The sequence below is a fragment of the Papaver somniferum genome, chromosome 3 (assembly GCF_003573695.1).
Source record: "Papaver somniferum cultivar HN1 chromosome 3, ASM357369v1, whole genome shotgun sequence".
NCBI classification, from domain to species: domain Eukaryota; kingdom Viridiplantae; phylum Streptophyta; class Magnoliopsida; order Ranunculales; family Papaveraceae; genus Papaver; species Papaver somniferum.
The window spans coordinates 223267916-223289357 of NC_039360.1; the positions used below are offsets into that span (position 1 = coordinate 223267916).

General features: G+C 37.0%; 3 protein-coding genes across 6 annotated transcripts; 1 reads left to right on the forward strand and 2 right to left on the reverse strand.

The window, feature by feature from the left end:
* Positions 1-1058: 1058 nt before the first annotated feature.
* Positions 1059-13278, reverse strand: LOC113358776 (pentatricopeptide repeat-containing protein At3g42630-like). 3 transcript variants are annotated; one of them, XM_026602455.1, is made up of 4 exons: positions 13094-13278; positions 11495-12702; positions 11307-11368; positions 1059-1406 (listed from the first exon to the last, which is right to left on the reverse strand). In XM_026602455.1, exons 1-2 carry the CDS (start codon positions 13226-13228, stop codon positions 11545-11547), a joined length of 1293 nt encoding a protein of 430 aa, XP_026458240.1. In that variant the 5' UTR covers positions 13229-13278; the 3' UTR covers positions 1059-1406; positions 11307-11368; positions 11495-11544. The 3 variants fall into 3 exon arrangements, with proteins under 3 accessions (XP_026458240.1, XP_026458239.1, XP_026458238.1); XM_026602454.1 differs by lacking the exon at positions 1059-1406 and adding an exon at positions 8002-8201; XM_026602453.1 differs by lacking the exon at positions 1059-1406 and having other exon boundaries at positions 11071-11368.
* Positions 6888-11588, forward strand: LOC113358775 (U-box domain-containing protein 52-like). Of its 2 annotated transcripts, none has more exons than XM_026602452.1 (11): positions 6888-7384; positions 7817-7937; positions 8053-8174; positions 8350-8540; positions 8653-8701; positions 8841-9129; positions 9256-9357; positions 9431-9859; positions 9971-10726; positions 10820-10901; positions 10992-11588. In XM_026602452.1, the coding sequence occupies exons 1-11, from the start codon at positions 7296-7298 to the stop codon at positions 11003-11005; spliced, it is 2244 nt and encodes a 747-aa protein (XP_026458237.1). In that variant the 5' UTR covers positions 6888-7295; the 3' UTR covers positions 11006-11588. The 2 variants fall into 2 exon arrangements, with proteins under 2 accessions (XP_026458237.1, XP_026458236.1); XM_026602451.1 differs by having other exon boundaries at positions 7825-7937.
* Positions 13279-15486: 2208 nt separating the features above from the next.
* On the reverse strand, positions 15487-19949 carry LOC113358778 (oligouridylate-binding protein 1-like). Its single transcript, XM_026602456.1, has 11 exons — positions 19522-19949; positions 18449-18510; positions 18097-18199; positions 17863-17939; positions 17591-17740; positions 17430-17505; positions 17290-17320; positions 17083-17202; positions 16861-16946; positions 16581-16754; positions 15487-16115 (listed from the first exon to the last, which is right to left on the reverse strand). The coding sequence occupies exons 1-11, from the start codon at positions 19648-19650 to the stop codon at positions 15798-15800; spliced, it is 1326 nt and encodes a 441-aa protein (XP_026458241.1). The 5' UTR covers positions 19651-19949; the 3' UTR covers positions 15487-15797.
* Between the last annotated feature and the right edge of the window lie 1493 nt (positions 19950-21442).

Genomic DNA, 21442 nt, shown 5'->3' on the forward strand with positions numbered 1-21442 from the left:
AATTAGTCTTTTCTTTATGTTTGGAAGGATCTCCATCGGGGAAATACTTGGAAGATGATGTAGTTTTGCAAGTGGTAAATAAAAGTTCGTTTCTCAGACTTGTGAATGATGATTTTTAGACTTAACTTCTAACACTAAAAATAGAAAACTCAAGCAAAGATGATATCAATATTAAAAGAACACTAAGGCTAAGATTCCACTATTTCCCAATTTTCGAAGTGAATAAATACAATAATTATAATTATGCAATTCTTGTGTCTAATCTGATTATAAAATATTGCAACAAGTAGATTTTCAAAATAACAACTCTAAATCAAAAGCATAAAACATCAAAAACTTAGGGATAAGTATGATCTATTAAAAGGAATCACAATTGCTTAACAAAAATCTTTCAATTAATTTTCAATCAAGGAAAATAATCACAAAAATAATTGCAATAATTAAATAAATAAGAATATGCCACTTTTTGCTGGAAAAATAGATTCCTATGTCGCCTCGGAAATGGGGTTTATCTCCTCATATTAATTACTTTCTCAAAATATTGATTTATAGATCGAAAGTTGATCATAAAGAAGAAAAAAATATAAAGCGGGAAATTTGCAATTTTTATAAGCGTTGTCGAGTCACTGTTATAGTGAAAAACGATAAAAGGTCACTGTCACATAAACAAAAGTTTACTTTAAATGAATATGTGACGGTTTTGTCGGCGACTTTCCTTAAGCGTCTTCCGTTCTTCTTCTTTTTCGTAGCAGCAGTTAGGGTTTTTTTTCCTGAATTTATATCCCGAGCCTCTGCAGTGTTCCTAACCTCTCTGTTACTACCCCAAACTCTCGACAATCGTTTTTGAAACTCCAACCACCCTTTTATACACAGCAACCCTTCAAATATCACGAGAATCTCAATGGTTTAACCTATTATTTTGTTTCCTGCCAAACCACGGATTTTTATCTTCTACACCTTGTTTATGCGTCTCTATTACTCCAAATCTTATATCTGATTGAATCAAATCATTGAAAAATATATCTCCTCTAATCCCCTTACATATCTTCCAACAAAAGAGCAAAAGAAACTGAGAACTTCTCCGCACCTTTGTTTTATATAAACCGTAGATTTATCCCTATTTTTTCGAATCAAGGGGACATAGCAATCATGTTTTACACCAACAAGATAATCCAAAATTTAATCCAAGAAGAATTCACAGGAGGGTTAATTTATTTTCCTGCCAAAATAGCCTTTGAACGAAGAAGAAGAAAGAGAGGTTCCCCATATCCAGAGTATGAGTGTCTTTAGCAGTTGTCCTGGTGGTGCCTTGAACCAAAGTATAGGTGCCAATAACACTTCCTCCGGGTGCCTGTAACACTTTTTCGAGTCGATTTTTCCAAAAATGTTTATTTACCAAAAAATACCTACACTCGTACGTAAAACACCATAATAAGTACAAAAATGAACACTATCAATATATAGAATCGAGACAAATCAGACAGACAAATGTGTCTATTCAAATACCCTCAAACTTATTATTTGACAGTCCTTGAGCAAATCTATTCTAGAAAGTAAAATCCTAATTCACTGTCGTAGGCAACGCGATTGCACTTAGCGTTTGTAACAAGCCTTTGAACCTCCTAGGTGGCCCTAGTGGCCGACTTATAGTCTCGTGAAGGTTTACAAGAGGTGTAACCACAAAAACTTTACTCCAAATCCTATTTATCTATGCAGAATCTCTGAACGACACTAAACAATTTTCTTAGTTGGCATACTACTCTCATTGACTACATGAGAAAGTACCCTGATGCGAATCCAATTCATATATAAGTGACAGAGCTCTACTCAGATAGTCTTACTATGAAAATATATATCCAGAATCAAACAAATAACATGAATAAATTAAGAAGATGGGAATATAAATAGATGGTTTGCGATGTTGAATAAGGTAAACTGTGTTTCTCATATCTATCTGAAGATCATTGCCTGGATGAATCCTATTGGATTGGGATACTAGTATGAACTCTAATATCAACACAACTGGTATATACAAGGGACCCAGTGGTTGATAATCCTAATTTTAGACCAACTCAGCTGGTATATTCAAGGGACGCAGCGGTCGATTTTATTGAACAATAAAAATAATGATCTTTTGTTTTTCTTTTATATTTTAGATTTTTTTCATATATATATATACTCCAATTAGTCTAATTGATATTTTTTTTAGTAACTCAATCACTCTACGTCGTCCCGGCTTCGATAACAATTCGATGCTGGTGCCCCACTAAAGCACTAGCGAAACAAAAAGTTTGCAAAAATAAAAACAGAAAGTAATAAGACGACTCTGAGATACGGTGAAACTGCCATGTTATTTCTAATACCTGAGCTGCGTACTTTTATGAACAAAATCTATTTTTAGGTTCCTCAACTCCTACAACCAAGATGTTTCCATCCACTTAGATTGGTTAGTATATTCTAGGCTTTGGGGCTTATTTATTGCAACGAAATGCTAACAAAAAGTTTCTCTCACACCCCCAAACTTAAATCTAACATTGTCCTCAATGTTTTTAATGAAAGAGCAATACCTAAAGTATAAGTAACACGAGGAACCAGTAAACAAAGAATTCAGAAAGATAGCACCTGGGTGAAGCGTAACAATCCTTTTATAAAGAATAAGGAGAAAATAAAACCAAAAACCTACAAAAATAATATACAACTACCTCGATGGTCAGTCAAGGTAAACATGGCCCTCCAGAGGGACCTCCTCAAAATCACATGTAGGGGAAGTCTTTAAAAGGGATTCAATATCTGACTGTTAACCTTTGAAGAACTACTAACATCTGATGTCTCAATTTCAACATCTCCATGAGCAAAAACAATCCGAACCATAAAAGGACCGGTCCACCGAGAGCGTAACTTCCCAGGGAATAGATGCAGAAGAGTATCATACAGAAGAATTTTTGACCCGGAGAAAATGACTTTCGTAAAATATTCTTATCATGAAAAAATTTCATTTTGTTCTTATACTCCTTAGTACTACCGTATGCATCTCTACGAATCTCTTCCACCTTATTGAGCTGGAGCTTTCTGTAAGCTCCTGCCTTGTCGAGTGAAAAATTAAATTTCTTAATAGCCCAATAGGCTCTATGCTCTATCTCAACATGCAAGTGACATTCCTTGCCAAATACTAGACGATAAGGTGATCAACATTTCATTTGGGGTCTTAAACGCAGTACGGTAAAGCCCATATGGCATCAGTAAGCCTCGACGACCAGTCTTTCCTATTAGGATTACTTGTTTTCTCTAGGATACGCTTAGCTTCCCTATTGGAGACCTCTGCCTGAGCACTAGTCTGTGGGTGATATGGGGTAGCTACTGATAGGGTTTGAAACCTATATATAAATTAACCGCAATCGCGCGGCGTCTACAATGTATACAACGAAAAGTACGCGTCGAACCCATAGGGAGCGGTGGAAATACCGCAATCAATATCTCTAATAAAACTAATCATACACAGTATTTTTGTATTTTTAGGATCGAAAATGAAATAATAAAATTAAACTAATAAAATAAATCGAATGGGAAAGTCGGTAACCAGGGTTTTATGGTATCCACCACTACTTTTGTTCAATTACTGAAATGAAACATAATTACGAATATATGTTTATCCTTCGTTCTATTGACATCACCTATTATAAGCATAGGATCACAAATATCACTGGTATGCCCTAAGCATATCACATCAAAAGAATAAATTCAAGCATGCACCATCAAATTGCATCAACGAGAAAATTATACGAAACTAAATGTTAGAGCAGTTCCTATGGTAATTAACAAAAGCAGAAGCATGTGGTAATTTAACAAATTTTTTGTTGGTCAGCGAGCTTTCTTTTGTTGAGCCACGTGGATGGCCAAACGTGTTTTTCCACTAAAGAAGCTCATTCAAAATGACCAAATTTAATAAAATGGGATCCATCACCTAATATAATACTACCTCCGTTTTAGGAAAAGAGATACTTTCACATTTTCATTTTTGCATAAAAATAGGCCAAATTGGAAAAGTGAAAGTATCACTTTTCCTAAAACGGAGGGAGTATAATTAAAATTTTAATTAAATATGATAAAGTTAAAAGTTGTGAATATAATATAATAAAGTCAAGAAGATATAAATATAATAATGTTTCTTTAGTATTCTCTCCGCTCCACTTTACTTGATGTTTTAGGGTTTATTTTTTGTTCCAAAATAGATGAGAGTTTTAGTATTTTCCCCAAATTCTCTCTGATTTACCCTTGCTTTGGAATCAACACATAAATAATTACTCCAATTTTTAAATATTTCTCATAGAGAATATACACTTTGGAATCCTTAGAAGCCCTCAAAACTCTTTTCTTGGAGCCCCTATAATAGGTTTCTTGGAGCCCCTATAAAAGAAACCTATTATATGGGCTCTAAACATTGGGTTTTGAGGGCTCACAAGATGATAAAATCGGGTTATGAAATAGTGATCAACAAAATCCCATATCCAACTATTTTTTGTAGTGGCTAAATTACCCTCCATGAGTTATAAATTTAAATTTATTACCTTCTCCTTCTCTTTCATTCATAAATCATGATGAAGATGATAATTATAATTTCATCATGATGAATATGATGATCGTATACAAAAAACTAAATTTATTTACCTTCTCCTTCTCTTTTCATTCATAAATCATGACGAAGATGAGGATCATAAAAATACCTTATTATTCTTCTTTCTCTCTTCTTATTCTCCGTCGCGATGAAGAAGACGATCACAAAAAGAAAAAACTAAGAAAACCCATCATTTATTTTTGCTTTTGAAAACCCCCAAATTCGAACTATAAGCTAACCTACAGTTGGGAAAATTCATACTTCCCAACCGTACGTACAAGTTACGTTATGGAAAATTCATACTTCCCAACCGTACGTACAAGTTACGTTATGGAAGTATGATTTTTTTTAAACCGCAGGATTTTTGAACCCAGAATATACGGTTTGGAGTTCTTAACTCCACACCTAGATGACCTACGGTTGGGTTTCCAAACCGTACGCATTGTCTACGGTTTGCTTTCCCAACCGTAGACAGAGCGTACGGATGGGAAACCCAACCGTAGACAGTTCTGAAACTGTTTTTTCAAAAACCTAATTCTATCGATTCCGACCTATCCATGCATAAAAACTAATGAAATAAGATGGTTTTTTTTTTTACTTTTACCTAATTAAAGTCATTGCGGGTGGATTAAGTGGTGTTAACCGATAATGAATTATTTTGAGAATTGATGATTAATCGAAGAAATATGCGATGGAGGCGATGGGGAAGAAGAAAATGGAAGAGTTAAAAGGAGAGGAATGAAAACAAATTAGTCTTAGGTTTCAATATTTAATAGGGTAAAGGTATTTTAGTATTTTTCTTATGAATTAGGTGCCCTTATCTTCATTATAGGATATTTGAATCCTTAGGAGCCCTCAAAACTCTTTTCTTGGAGCCTCTATAATAGGTTTCATAAAAATTTGGTACAGACCAAGTACATTACAAGGATTGGTAACTTTCCCTAAAATCTAGAAACTAAAAAGTAGGTTATTTAATTTTTTTTAAAAGGCATTAATGTGGGTAGAATTGAAAATTTTTAACTCTCTCTGATGTTTCTTAATCTGCGTGAAAAACTCTACAACATCAAGTAAAATGGAACAGAGGTAGTATTTAAAAGTTGGAAGAAGTTATGATGTTAGTAAAAGTTGTAGTGGGCAGATTGACCGCGCGTTTGTTCTCTGACCTCACTCAACAAACCAACAAATTTGTAGGTTTGTTGATTCCATAGTGGGAGCTAAATGAACAAACAACTTACCCCATCTTCTATTTAGTCACCACCAAGTCTGACCGATCTGTTACCCCTTTCTTCTGGCCACAGCAAACCCAACTCAACCGCAGCTTCCTTGTCTCGACCATGAACGCCAACTCAATTTACACCGTCTGATGCAAAACACACAGAATCCATCTCCCTAACTCCTTACCAGAATCGAGCAAATACCACAACAGACTAGCGGTTCTTTCCATCCGTTCTCCCAACTCCGGATGACATACGGACTCTTCATCTTCGTTGCTGCACTATGAACTAACCCCAGTTCAGACTACTCCATTCATATACGTACGGCGCCACCAGTGCCGCTCTTGTTCTCTGACCTTCTCGGCTACAGCGTAAATTCCTCCACCGATTGCAGCCAATCATCAGTACTACCCTCGTCACACTAGGCTATAGCTAGCACTTCCTTATAGAAAAGTCCATCTCCACTGATTGCAACAGCTCTTCATCTCGTCTGGGCCAGAGCACCACCTTCCTTTCACCTAGTCTTCTGCCCTTTCTTGTAAGTTGTATCACCGAGAATAGATCTCATTCGTGGAGTATTGACTGTCCATTTTTATCCATTAGATACAGCCATCACTATCGTAATTTCCTTCCAGAAAAATGTGAGGATCTCAGCTGTAAACCCACTCTCTCTTTTTTGACGTTTTTGGTGGATGTGAAAGTTGTGAAAGTTGTGAAGATGATCCGACTTAAATCACCCGGTTTATCTGAATCTGACTCAATATATTTGTTTTTTTTGAGTCAGATCAAGCCCGACTCATTAATACGCGAATCATTGGCATTTTGTTACCTAACTCAGTGAGGCTGAATTAGGGATCGATTCTGAGTCGCAAGTCAGATCCGATTAAAATAAAAATAAAAAACTGTCTAACACCTTACTCCATTGAGCCAAGAGTCGACTCTCTGATCCAAATCGCGAGCCAGATGCAAACAACCATTTTGAGTCTTAAAAGTCATTAAGAAGTCCTAGATGCTTTGAAGTTCTCAGGAAAGACGATTGTTTAGTCTGATGATCTGCACGGTGAAAAGAAAGTGCGTCTTTGCAAAGACATTCAAGGGGTTACAGAAAAAAAGCTTTCATTGCCCAAATAATAGCAAGTAATCATTTTCCCCAAAAATAGTAGGACAGAAGTCAATGGTCAAAATAGAAAAACTGTCCTCAAATAATGGAGTCCTTTTGTAAAAACAAGTTTGAGAAAGAGAGTGTTTCTTTCCCTTCTGTTTGTTTTCTGAATTTCATCTCTGAAGATAAACAAGAAAGTTTGAATCTGTAGGCAGAAAACAACATAATTTTTTCAATCCAAAACGACGGAGAAACAAAGAAGAAAAGAAATGTGGTTATCAAAGAGCAGTGACAAGAAGGATGGTGCAGGAAATGGGTCTGTGGCAGTAGCTGTAGACAGAGATAAATCAAGCCAACAAGCTCTCAAATGGGCTGCAGATCATCTTGTTACAAAGGGTCAATCGATTTTCTTAATTCATGTCAATCCCAAACCACCATCTTCTCGTTCTACACAAGGTACATTCATCTTTCTCTTACTCTTTACCTTTTTCATCTCACATCATCGAACCATGCATTTTGCACCATTGAACACTAAATCTTCTCAAACCAATACGGAACCTAAAAACTGAATTCTTCAGAAAACCTATCTGCATATACATACATGGGTTGTGCTCCTTGTACAATGTGATCTGTTTGATTTTAGTACAAGATCGTATACGCGCATCTGACATGGTATTACAAATACAGACTGCCTACGTAACATCATACTACGTACTGGTTATCTATTAGCATGTTCTAGTCACCAAATTTTAGCACTTGATGCATCCCTATGTTGGCCCTAGAGATCACTATGTAACCTCATGTATCAAATTGATGGCGATGTCCCTCCTATGTAAGAAATTGTTGTCTTTGATAAATAATCATATTTTTTTTGTTATATTGTTCGAGGAATGCAGCGGAAGGTCGTACCACTATGTCGGACGGCACCGAAGTAAAAATATCGTCCAGAAGAGCGCTCGACAGCAACGATGTTTTCCTTCCCTTCCGTGTCTTTTGTTCACGAAAAGATGTGGGTACTCACTTATCTTTGTTCTACATCTATCTGACAAACTGCATTTCAAAAGCAAACGAGAAAAAAAGGAAACCTCGAGTTCTAACCTGATATTGCTAATGCTTTGTCTCAGATACAATGCCAAGATATAACACTGGAAGCCACAGATATAGCAAAAGCAATAACAGAGTTTGTTGCCCACTCTTCAATTGCAAATTTAGTCGTTGGTGCTTCCTCGAAGGGCGGGTTTTTCAAGTAACTACTCCTGCTAAGTTCTTTATTCTACATGGACAGTCCGAATACAAATTTGCACAAGATTGTATTAGATAGGATGAGCAATCAAACAAAATTAGAAGGAAAAAAATGAGGGAAGTACTATTGATAAATCTTAATATTTTAGATCTAATAACAATAAACAATTTGTTCACAGGAGGTTCAGAAACACAGATGTTGCAAACGGTGTGTCCAAGGGAGCACCAGATTTCTGTACTGTGTATATTATCTCCAAAGGGAAGATGTCATCCTTACGGTCTGCCTCACGGCCAGCCCCTGCCCTACCCCCATTCATGACCAAAATACCGGACCATGAACCACCACTCTCAAGAGATACTAGCACAAGAGGTAAGAAAACTCTGAAAAAGTAAACTAAGACATGACACATGTGATCTTACTTATCTTACTCGTAATATCTCGTGTTGTAAATTCTAAAATTATTAAATATCACTATCCACAGACACAAAACCAGAGACTCGTAAAGTGCTTGAAAACCTGGACTCCATCAAGTAAGCCACGATAGACTGAACTTTCTCCTTCTCTTCTCGTCTTTGTTTTTGGGACAAACTAGTTAGATGGGTCATGCTTAATGTGCATTGTTGACTTCCAATTTGTGAAAAGACTGAGATGTTTTTATTTGTAATATAGGTCACCTTTCGCGAGAGGGGGGGGTATGAATGGAAAAGTGTACACTGATTTCTCATTACCAGAAACAGATATATCGTTTGTGAGCTCTTCTGGTAGACCAAGCACAGACCAAATGTTCCCTTCTTTCTACGACCATCTGGATACTGATCGAAACTCAAGATATTCCACCAGCTCGGGTACACCAAGTTATGACGGTTATAGTTTTGACTCGATGCAATCAGCACGCAAGTCAATCGGGTTCTCGATGGCTTCGCAGGAGAGTGGGTTTTCACATAGGTCAGCAAATAATGTAAGAAAAGTTTGTTTTAAGCACAGCAGAAAGCTGAGATGATTGCTCAATAACTTAAATCCCATAAACATGATGTTTCAAACCTTCTGAACAGTCCATTTACCTTTAATATTGTTGAGCTTGCAGGATGATGTGGATGATGAGATGAGGAGACTAAAGCTAGAGCTAAAGCAAACAATGGAGATGTACAGCACAGCCTGCAAAGAAGCGCTCACTGCACAACAGAAGGTAGTTTTCTTTTGCTTCTTGAGTTCGTTAATTTATCATATAGACCAACTCAGGTGGGATTTTCACTATAAAGGCAACAGAGCTTCACCGCTGGAAAATGGAAGAACAACAGCGGCTGGAGGATGCACGGCGTGCTGAAGAAGCAGCGAGAGTGCTTGCAGAGAGAGAGAAAGCAAAGTGCAAGGCAGCAATGGAGGCTGCTCAAGCATCTCAAAGGGTTGCAGAGTTGGAGGCACGTAAGAGAGTTAGTGCAGAGATGAAAGTACTAGAAGAAGCTCAGGAAAAGAAGAAAATGTTTGAAACTTTTTCAAAATCTGATATCAGGTACAGGAAGTACACAATTGAGGAGATTGAGGTAGCAACAGACCATTTTAATGAAGCTCGAAAGATTGGAGAAGGAGGTTATGGACCTGTCTTTAGAGGTCATCTCGATCACACACAGGTTGCCATTAAAATACTTCGACCAGATGCAGCTCAGGGAAGATCACAGTTTCAGCAGGAGGTATGGCTCTCAAAAACTTCTTTGCTAAGATCACAAATTCGAAAATTGAAGTAGTTACAAAGGTTTTAGTAAGTTAGAAGAGATAACTGAAACTCCAATATTCCAATGCAGGTTGAAGTTTTAAGCTGCATCCGGCATCCTAACATGGTTCTCCTCTTGGGAGCCTGCCCAGAGTATGGTTGTCTAGTCTATGAATATATGGCTAACGGGAGTTTAGATGATTGTCTCTTCAGAAAAGGAAATAGACCACCTCTCTCTTGGCAATTGAGATTTCGAATTTCTGCAGATATTGCTACTGGATTGCTTTTCCTACACCAGACAAAACCGGAGCCAATAGTGCACCGAGACCTAAAACCTGGCAACATTTTACTGGATCGCAACTATGTTAGCAAGATTGCTGATGTTGGCCTGGCTAGACTTGTCCCTCCTTCTGTGAATGATTGTGTTACACAATACCGAATAACATCGACGGCGGGGACTTTTTGTTATATCGATCCTGAATATCAACAAACGGGAATGCTTGGTATAAAATCAGATATTTACTCCCTCGGTATCATGCTTTTACAAATAATCACCGCCAAACCACCAATGGGTCTGACACATCGTGTAGAACAGTCTATAGAGAAGGAAACATTTGCTGATATGCTGGACCCAGCCGTGACTGATTGGCCTATGGAAGAGGCCTTATCTTATGCTAACCTAGCGATAAAGTGTGCAGAGTTGAGGAGGAAAGACAGGCCTGATCTTGCAAAGGTGATTTTACCAGAGCTTGAAAGATTGCGATCGCTTGCTGATGACTGCATGCCAAACATGATCCCGGGAAGTGCAAATGCTTCACCGAACAACAGTTATATTGCCACGAACCAGGTGAGTTCAGAATGTTTAATCGAGTACTAGTATTAGAGGAACCTTACCAGTTGTGCTATGATATACTAACAACTCCAATAAAAACTTATGCAGGAAGTGATGAGCGACCCTCACTTAGTATCATCAGGATTTGATAGCTCGATAAGCAACTCATCTTTACCAGAAAAGCAGTCAAGTATGAAATCTACAAACACTTTAACCAATACTTGACGATGTTATATTATTAAGAAGGCCAGAGTGCTAAATATTGTTTTTGCATTTACAGGGTCAGAAGCGTAAATAAAACTAAGGTCTTGCAGCCTTTCTTTCATACTAGATATAGGATATGAAGGCAAGGAGGTGAATTCAGCTCCAAAACATGTATATATATAGAACTGTTTTCCCAGTCTGGTCGAGTTATCATCAGGTATTTGAGAAGGAACAAGTGCTTGGGGTACAGTACTAAGTTTGTGTTATAAAGTAAGAAAGTGAAATATTGAGATACTTTGCAGAAAGAACAGATAGGCTTTCATGAGACAAGACAAACGCTCGATTACTGAATGCATATGTCACCAATTTGCTTTGGAGAAAGTAAACTTACAGTGGTTCGCTTTTCCCAGCTATAGATTCTGATCAAAAGCCATTTTCTCATGTAACCATTTTCTGCAAATGAAAAAAAAAAAACATGAATCAAGTGTTACCGCTTACCACTCAATACATTGAACATGTTGCAAAAGATGTGCCAGAAAAACAATTTCATAACAGTCTGTAATATAAATTCTCGAATACCTGATGATAACTGGACCAGATTCGAAAACTATGAACCGACATAACACCTCTCAATAATTCCAAAAGATTTGGTTACTACGGTACTTTTTCTTGACATAGATTGCTACTAGCTTCCTGTAAGTCCATTTCTCCTTCCATTTAGATTCTAAAAGTATCTCTGAACTTGAATGAAAATCACCTTTCCCGAAAACCTCAAATACTAAAGGATCAGTTGAAACAAATGGAGAGGAATCAAGATCCATTTTGCTTAAAGCAAAATCCAAGTTTCTTGCGAGTTTTCTCTCCAAGAATGCATCAACCACACACCCATAAGTCACAATATCCGGAACGATTTTTTCATGTTTCATATGTTCGAGGCTTAAATGGAGATCCCAAAATAAAGACATTCTCGAAAAAGCCATCGCCCGTATATTAAATGTATTAAGATCAGGAGAAAAGCCAGCTTCTAACATACTCAAGAATTCCCTCTGCAAACTTTTCATTTTAAAGTTACCAGCATAAGACAACAAAAGGAGATTCCACAGAAGATTTCCTACGTTCCTCCTACCAAGACCAACATCCCGTAAAAACTCCCCCAACTTATAAAACTTCTTGTCCTTTATATACGCAGAAGCCATTGCTCTAATTCCTTCTCTCTCCAAAAGAATCCTAGATCTTTTAACCCTACCATAGGCAGTTTCCATCTCCACCAAAGAACCATACTCCGCATAATATTTAATGATGGCATTTCCTGTGACAGAATTCATTCTAAAACCATCCAAAACCATTTCATTCATCACAGTTTCCATCATTTCTAGCTGCCCTCGTTTACCAAAACAAGAGATAGCCAACGAGTAAACCTGAGAAGATGAATTGAAGTTCCTCAGAGTCACATCACGCAGTATCCTAAACACCTCGTCATAACAACCCAAATTTCCATATGCATCAATTAAACCAGAGATTGCTTCGATACTTGGCACGAACGAACTATTTATAATCTCTTCCCATACAGCCTGGGCATGTGATACAAGTCCATTATCTACATAACACAGCATCAGAGCTGACAAAGTAGCACAACTAGGTACATAACCTTCAGATTCTATTTCGACGAGCAGTTTCTTAGCTAGATCAGGCCTTCTTTTCTTACCCAAAATGTGAACTACCGATGCAAAATCAACAACATTATCAAATTCACCCTCACTTCTTTTTTGACGCCAAGGAAAATTTATCTGTTCAGTTCAAAAGAAAGTACATATTAATACTTCCATGTAGAATGTGCAATTCACTCAAACAATATATGCAAATGAACTTAACTCAACTAGAACACCAAACTCCCAAGGGAGAAAGGGCCAATGAATCTAATCTCCTCCCATAAACAGCGAAACCCAAGTTGCAGAGGATCTGGGACTAAATCTGCTTATCCTCAGAAATGAGAAAAGAGAAGAATTTTTTTTTCTTAAATAATGTCCTGTTTACCAATTTATGGAAATTTGAGTCTGGGTTTTGTGTTTCGTTTCAAAATTTCGGATTTAATTCTACTATAAGAAAGAGAATTGAACTGAACTAAAAATTAACAAAAAAAAAAAGGAAAAAGAAAAACAAGGAAGGAAAAGGTGTTACCTTTTGAGGTGAATTTGGAGTGGGTGAATGATTCTGTTGAAGAGAACAAACCCTAAATGCTTTCCTTCTTTTGAGATTCTGAAGAGTTGAAAGAGGAGAAGATGAAGAAGACGAGAGAAAGGATGTGATATCCATTCTCTCTGATGAAGGGGTGAACTGGTTTGGGTCATAGGATATGATGGACATTGTGTTGCGGAAATGTAACACATGGAGCATGTGGCGGAACCGGGATTTTTGATATTTGGGGCTAAAAAAATCTTCTTTTTTTTTTGGGTTCAAGTTTACAAGGCTTAATTGGGGCCCCGATAAATGATTGGTAGCCTCACCAAATTTATACCCACTCCATTTATTTTAAGGGGGTTCCAAAATGTAGTGAAAATACTATTTTGTTCTTAATTTATAATAAAACTTAAAATTATGTTCACCCTTAACCCTAAGCGCCCATTTCATTTCCATCATTTAACAAAAAAATCGGAGTTTCCTCTCCTCCATTTCATTTCCATCTTCTCTTCCATTAACGACACGAAGAAAAAAAATCAGTTACAGTTAAAGGATCGTCAACCCGAAAATCTTGAAGCCTAACGATTTTTTATATGCATGTAGAAACTATGAAAAATCGTTAGGGTATATGAGGAGGGAGATAACGACCCAAATTCTGACTTTTCATTTTTTTCGCCCTGGATTAGAATCGTTACCGTAATATGAAACATATGACGATCCTTTGCGAACGACCCTTTTTTAAAAGTTAACGACTCTATGTGGAAAACAAACAGCCTCTCTGTTACAAAAATTAAAAGGGTCGTAAACTTACTCTAGGAAGTATTCCTAAAAAGAAAATTTGGCTCCACCGTTGCTAACTTGAGTGTCGTTACCAAAGGATTGTGTTTTGAATTGGTCTAGGAAGCTCAACGATTGTGGCCTTACTAACTCATTCATTACTTTAGGAAGCTTAACGATTGTGGCCTTAGGAACTAATTCATGTGGCCTTATTGACTTATTCATTACTCCAGGAAGCTTAACGATTATGTTTTGAATTGGTCTTAAGTAAACGAGTCATCATTTCTAACTTGAGGGTCGTTAGCAATTATGATAGAGATCGTCATTTGAAATTTTAGTCGTTTATATATAAAAAATTTGGGTGACGATCCTTATTAGAGTCGTATCATGACGATTTTTCATAACATGAAAAAATCGTCAGGATTTATCATATTACCATGACGATTTTTCATCACCTGAAAAAGTTGTAGGTTTGAATAGTCAATGATGGTATCAATTCATTAAGGACTTTCCATATACCCTATTTTTCCACATTTTAATTCTAAAATCTTATTTTAATCTAACCACATTAATTAACTTAATTTAACTAATTATTAACATTAATCATTTGAGGACAGTTTAGCCATTTATAAAAGTTAGGATAAGGGTTATTCACCCATTACTATTTCATGATCTTTTTTTGTCCTGTAACTAGGGATCCCTAATTATTTTCCAGGTTCCTCCAATTTAGCGATGCAAATTTAGAGTCTGATAAATTTTATTCAAACTTCTAATCTTTAAAGAAAACATGACAGTGACCAATAAACCCCCAGCATAGTTGTCTTTGATCATAAACATGAATAGCAACAAAATACATTGGAGGACTAGGAAATGAAAGGCCTGAGGCACCAAAAGTACTAACAAGCAGCAGTAGCAGCAGCCACAGTTCTTCGTCAACTTCAACAAAACACCTGTGAATTAACAGAATTAACTGAAACATTTGTATTTAGCATTCCACATAAGTCAGCTTAACTAATCCCAGATCATTGAGAACGTTAAAATGAAATATTAATTTAAACTAATATTAAAAAGTTTTTGTTAACTTGGATACCCGTATACATGTTAAGGTTTAATAAAGAATTATTTTAGGATATTGGAAATTGTGTTTTTTTGTCTTATTCTACTAGAAATTGGTTATTCTTGCACTAAAAACAACAAACCCTGTTCCCAATGCAAAGAAATGTTGTTTTCATTGCAATAAAAGAAACAAATCTTGTTTCCAATGCAAAGAATTGTTATTTTAATGAACCTTAACATGTATACGGGTATACAAGTTAACATGACCCATACTAAAATGTCCTGTTAGTACAAATGACTTGGAGAACTATCAGGTAAAATCAATACACTAAAGCACTTCGCAGAATTGGATTGGTATCGTAATCCACCGGCTTGTATTTCTCAAAAACTTTAGTAGATAAATCTAACATGGCAGTAAATAGTAAGAGCCGGTAATGAAAAAAATAATCTACTCGATATATAAAGAGGATGAAAGAAAAGATGGTGCAGTAAGATTACAAGGCAGTTGGGAAATGTAAGAGACGTCTAAGGCGGCTTCAGAAGCAAAAGCCCAGAGGAAATAATAAGAGCACAGAGAGAGACTTCCACTCGTATATAATAATGACATATTACAGCACTTAAACCTTTTAAAAACTTCCAAGGAAAATAAGAAAAGCAACAAAAAAACACCCAAAGTAAGAAAAGGAAAAAAAAAAAAAAAAAAAAAAAAAAAAAAAAAAAAAAGAATTTTTCATCAGTTACAACCCAGCCATATCTAGCAAAATCTAACAAAGATAAATAAACTAACTGAGAAAAGAGAAATAACAAGACCCAAAATCTAATGTCAACATGCCGGCAAAATGTGAAGGACCTGACATGACCCTCTTTGACCTTACTGATAGTACATCATCTGTTGGGCAGATGAGTTGTTGGCGTATCCATCATACATTGCCTGAGACCCAACAGAGTTTAAACCCATGGAAGCCTGGGCAGCTAGATTCTGCTGGCCAGCCATTTGTACAAGAGCTTGTCCAGATAAACCAGAGCCAGCAGCCTGGCTCATGGCAAGTTGGCGTTGGTAGGCCAACAAATCTGCTGCTGAATAACCCTGATTCATACCCGGAGTTTGAACTATTTGGTAAGGGGTGACAGGAGGAGGCAGAGGATTTGAAGCAGTCCCTGGAGGAGTTGGCTTGTTACCCCACGAGCACTACAAGCACAAAATTAGTCATTTAAAAGTATGAAACAAGTCGGTGATTGTTCCAGTGAGAAGTTACTCATTTGAAGAAACAAGTTTTTGCCCCAGTTCCCAACTAAATACTCAATCATATTTTCTCAAGTTTTCAAAGAAGGTAACTCAGCTTTATCTGAGTACACATTCTAATATTTTGTCTCTCAACCCATATACAAGTACATGATATCATTGTTACCAACAGTATTCCACTCAATACTCAGTAAGGATCCAAGAAATGTGCCAAGAGTAGATTTTTGGTAACCATCCGATAATGAGGTGTGGGAGGGAGGGAACCAAAATGAATATGTTTTTCTGTCCCTTAGTCTTATAATATTACTTAAATTCCTAGATTAGTTACTATAGAAGAGATCATACCATGATGAAGAATAGCAATAACTAAGAGATGAACAATATCAATAATAAAGAGGAGTGCAGAAATACCTTCATAGATTTTCCACAGACTATCCTCCCATTGGCCATCTGAATAGCCATGGCTGCTTCTTCATGGGTATTGAACCTAATGAACCCAAACCCTTTGTCTCTCTGGATGCGTACTTCCTCAATAACCCCAACCCCGAGGATATGAAACTGACGATGAAGTTCAGGTTGTGTAACCTGTAACATATCCATGACCAAAACGTGAGTCAGCAAAACTGTCTTCGTTTTAAAAAGGTGAATGCATTGTCTCAACACTTTTGTTAAAATTTCCTTGTTTCATTACCTCATGAGCTAGGTTGCCTACATACACAGTAGTAAATGCTGGGTTGTTTTCAGGAGCCTCTTCATTTGCATTTTCTTGACCTCCATCTGCAGAACAAGTGAGATTAAAAGGAAAGTTAAACCAACTAGACTAGTCTAAACACTGAAGATCATGCAGCACTTCTGCACTTGGCAGATTTGTAAGTAACCCAAATCTAATAATATTTAGAGAAATTCAAGATACCTGAGGATCCATTTGTAAGTACGACCATATTCTGGTTTTCATTACTCTGTTTCTCTTCGTTATAAGTAGCTCCTTTAGCTGCCCAGTTGCATCTAATTTGCCTATTCCCGAGCCATTTACCTAGAAAGACGCGGTCGGAAATTAGATACAATATATTATATACCCACAAATGATATACCAGAAATTAGAGGGGGAAAAAGGTCTCACCAGTTAAGTCATTTATCGCGCTCTGGGCTTCCTGTAGATAATCAAATACAATAAGAGAGGGTTAACAAATCTTTGCTAGCTCAGTCCAGGTTCTTCAAGTGAATATCAATCTTAAAAAGTCATTGCAAAAAGAATAGTACCTGTTGGCTGCGGAAAGAAACGAAACCAAATCCTCTAGATCGCCCGGTTTTGTGGTCCCACATAACTCTTGCATCCCTGAAATCAATTTCACCAATACATCAATCCTCAAGCAGTTAAAGAATAAATCAACGGACAAGAAAATAACTGGATTACAACTTACGAGCAGCTGGGGAAGACTGAGAAACAGGCAAATAGAGTCGCATCAGTAACCTCGGGACTCAAATCGCCTACAAAGATGTTGAAGTGCCCTGAAGTATCCTCTCTCTGGCCGCTAGCATATGCCCAGTTTACTTTAATAGCCTGACCATAACTGCAGATGAGATAAAGTACCAAGGAGTTAAAAGAAAGCTACACATAATAGCAGCAATCTTAAGTTACGAAATTGAGCATATGGGTGTTGCGTGATAAATATAAAACAGGACGCCAACTTACAGCTGCCTCCCATGCAATGTCATTATTGCTAGAGCTGCAGACCTCCTATCGTGGTAATCAACAAAGCCAAATGATGACTGCAGAACATATCATAGAGCAATTTAAAAATAATGAAGGGGTGAAAAATGGATCAGCAGGATGAAGCTTGAAACAAAAACCGCATGGGCCTTTTTCAGCAATATCAGAAAGAAAAGCTAATCACGAGGGCCTACAGATGATTTCCAGATAACACACCTTATCTTTTCTTATAAGTTTGCACCCTTCAAGAGGGCCTGTACTCTGAAAAACCTCAGCGAGTAGGCTCTCGGTGACGTTGACATGTATATTGCCCACGTATCTGAATCACAAAACAAGAAGAATCAAGAAAGTACTCAGGTGCATGTCTTGAAAGAGCATAGCTAACTCAAACTTACAACAACTACAAGTCAAATTTTCAAGGCCTTGAATACCAAACATAAAAACCAATAACCAATGATGCAACTGATGATGGTAGGATAAACTAGTTCACAGAAGGTTCCTCCAAAATATAATAATCGTAAAAAGAAAAAACCAAATTTAAGAAAAACTATATTGACATATAACTTACACACTGCGACAAGAAGCTGCATCAAATCCAGGAGGAAGATTTCCACTTGGAACTGGTTCCATCTGCAAAATGTAGTACAATGAAAAAGAGAAGTCTTAGTATGAATTAAGAATCAAGTTTGTAAGACACACTTGATCAAGCCAAAGGTGCAAAAAAAAAAATCCCTAGTATCCAAATTTAAAACTTGAGCAATACCATGACATACAACTTGATGAACATACAAAGGTAAAAAAGTTATAGAAGATCTCTTTAGATAAATCACAGATGAGGAGTCTGATGTTAATATTATTGGTCAGGTAAGATACCGTAGACCAGTTCCACTAGTATGCCCGCATATATATTTGTTGAAACAGTTGAACTTGATAAGATTTGTTTTGATAAGTTTTGACTGAAGAAACTACTTCTATGGTAGTCTTTAAATAGTTCCATGACAAACAAACAAACTGTACACAATTGACACACAATGGTGAACACTGATCCCCTAAAAGTGCCCATTTTCTTCCCATTGATAACAAATGTGAAATTTCAAGTAGCTACATGACATACATCTTGATCTTGAAGAACATACATATGAAAATAGTTGCACCGTTGCAGAGTAAATCAGAGGTGAAAGATTTTCACGGAGCTAACAACGATACACAGAAGGGAAAGCCTAATTCTCTTCTAACAGTTTTCCTTTTCCAATTAAATACTACACCTTTCTTTGCCAGAAAAGAAAGGGCGAAACAATAGTGAACAAGTGATAAAACCTAGGTTCACACAAGTTATCAACACCACACAAAAAAACATAAACTTTCATGTTTTCTCATGCTGCTTGGTTTCACTGCTACTATTACTGTAGTATACTAGATTGTTTTCTATGTTTTTAACTTAGGTTTTCAACTTACGACCTGGGTTCACTACTTTGATTGATGGTTTGGTGTCACAATTTTCCTAATTTATAAACATTCTAAACCAATCAATGTCATACTGTTCTCTTAATTGTAAATTAATATCCGACAAGAATATAGTGTCACATGTTCATGGTCGCATTAAATTCAAAAGAAAAACAAAATCAAAAAAAAATCACCAACCTGAGACATAACAGCAGCAATAACACCAGGATGATACATCTGTTGCTGTTGTCGTTGCATTAAAGCTGCTTGTTGCATTAGAGCTTGTTGTTGCAGTTGTTGCTGCTGCTTTAATCTTTGTTGTTCCATTTCTTCTTTACAAATAAAAAACCAAAAAAAAAAAAAAAAAGATCGAGGATCCGACCAAAAACTCTAAAAAGCAGAACTAATACAATTCAAATTTTTTCCCAAAAAAAAAACCCTAGAAAGAAAGGAAAAGCTTCTCTGAAGATCAGAGAATGAATAATATAGTTGAATCTAATGAGATATAGTGTTGATGAAGACTATCATAAGAGATGATGGAATTAGGGCAAAGAAAACCCTAGAAATCGAAGGAGAGAGATTTTGGTGGTGAGGTTTTTTTTTTCTGTTCTTTGCCTCTTTCGTTTTGTTTAGTAGGATTTCGAAAAGAGATTTCGGAGAGAGACAGAAGATGATATACAAAACCAGATTGAAAAAATGGACCATTGGTCCGACCCATGGGTACTCTCACGGGTTTACAAACACCTTTATTAGGTAAATTTGAACATAGGCCCAACTCATGATCATAGAAATTCGTTGGACATTCATACCCCTTAAATTATGAAAACTTGTAAGATTTTTATAAACTTGTAAGATTTTTAATATTTAGGAATTTGATGTTAGAGAAAAATTCAAGTTAGTTTTGTTTTGTTAGTTTTTTTAAAGTTTGACCATAAGGAAAAAGTACATCGGATGATCCATATGCAATCTATCCATCTTTGCATTCATTAGATAAAAAAATTATTGGATGTTGGATTGAATGTGGATGCAAAATTTAAAATCCGTTATGTATTGGGATTAGATGTGGCAGGCCCAATCCAGACCATGCTCACTCCTAGTTGGGTTTGTATCTCATGTCTGGCTAAGATTTAGTAGATTTTCGAGGTTTCAGTGCCATTAACGCCATTCTTTATTTATTTTATTTTATTTTTGAAAAAATGTTATATAAAGAAAAGGTTAATAAGGATATCATCACTTGACTTACAAGATTTATACTCGGTCTAAAGTTGCTCCCAATTGTACAAAATATAATAAGTGTAGAGTTGTGTCATTAGATGATAACAATAATAAGATGCCTTTAATCTCTAAATTACATCAATAGCAGGTCTAGATTTTCCTTCTAAATTTCTTGAATTTATTTCCCTCCATATCAGCCAAATTATTAGTTACATATGGTAGTGTTAATGGTGGTTTTTAGCTTAGGGTTAAAATCATAAAACCGTACAACTGACATGACGTCACTATGACCATTAGCATTTATTGAATCGATCAGCATGCCTACGTAAGAATTACCAGGGTACCTTTTTTTTTATGTGTCATGTTCCACGGCAGAACCCTTAACATTGACCGACATCATCTATGCCAAACCCTAATACTCATGCTACCGCGCCAAGGCATGCCAACCATGCCAGCCGCACCACTGTGCCAATGGCAAAACATGTCATCCACATCTCCGTGCCAAAGGATGCCAACCATGCCAGTCGCACCACCGCGCCAAGGCATGCCAACCATGCCAGCCACGTCTACCGCGCCAAGGCATGCCAAACATACTAGCCGCACCATGCGCCGATGGAATGCCAAACCCTTGGCCCCACCATGCCAAGCCAACCGCACCTTGCCTTGACCCCAACCATGCTATCCGCGCCATGCGCCAATGGCATGCCAAACCCTTGGCCCCACCATGCCAAGCCAACCTCACCTTGAGTTGGAACCACCATGCCAAGCCGTCCGTACCAAACCCTTGGCCCCACTATGCCAAGTCATCCGCGCCATTGGCCTTGGCCCCACCATGCCGGCCTTCCCTATGCGGCTACCAAAACGAAGGCGTGCGACGATCAACGGCCACCCTTCCATCCTAGAT

Bases quoted from the DNA above. Each gene is read 5' to 3' on its own strand.
- LOC113358775 (XM_026602451.1), top strand. From the start codon at position 7,198: ATGTGGTTATCAAAGAGCAGTGACAAGAAGGATGGTGCAGGAAATGGG. The intron at 8,175-8,349 runs GTAACTACTCCT...ATTTGTTCACAG, and splicing joins TCGAAGGGCGGGTTTTTCAA to GAGGTTCAGAAACACAGATG. The intron at 8,702-8,840 runs GTAAGCCACGAT...TTTGTAATATAG, and splicing joins GAAAACCTGGACTCCATCAA to GTCACCTTTCGCGAGAGGGG.
- LOC113358776 (XM_026602455.1), bottom strand. From the start codon at position 13,228: ATGGATATCACATCCTTTCTCTCGTCTTCTTCATCTTCTCCTCTTTCA. The intron at 12,703-13,093 runs GTAACACCTTTT...TGAACTGAACAG, and splicing joins CTCCAAATTCACCTCAAAAG to ATAAATTTTCCTTGGCGTCA.
- LOC113358778 (XM_026602456.1), bottom strand. From the start codon at position 19,650: ATGGAACAACAAAGATTAAAGCAGCAGCAACAACTGCAACAACAAGCT. The intron at 18,200-18,448 runs GTAAGTTATATG...TTTGTGATTCAG, and splicing joins GCAGCTTCTTGTCGCAGTGT to ATACGTGGGCAATATACATG. The intron at 17,506-17,590 runs GTAAGTTGTAAT...AATTGATTTCAG, and splicing joins TCAGTCTTCCCCAGCTGCTC to GGATGCAAGAGTTATGTGGG.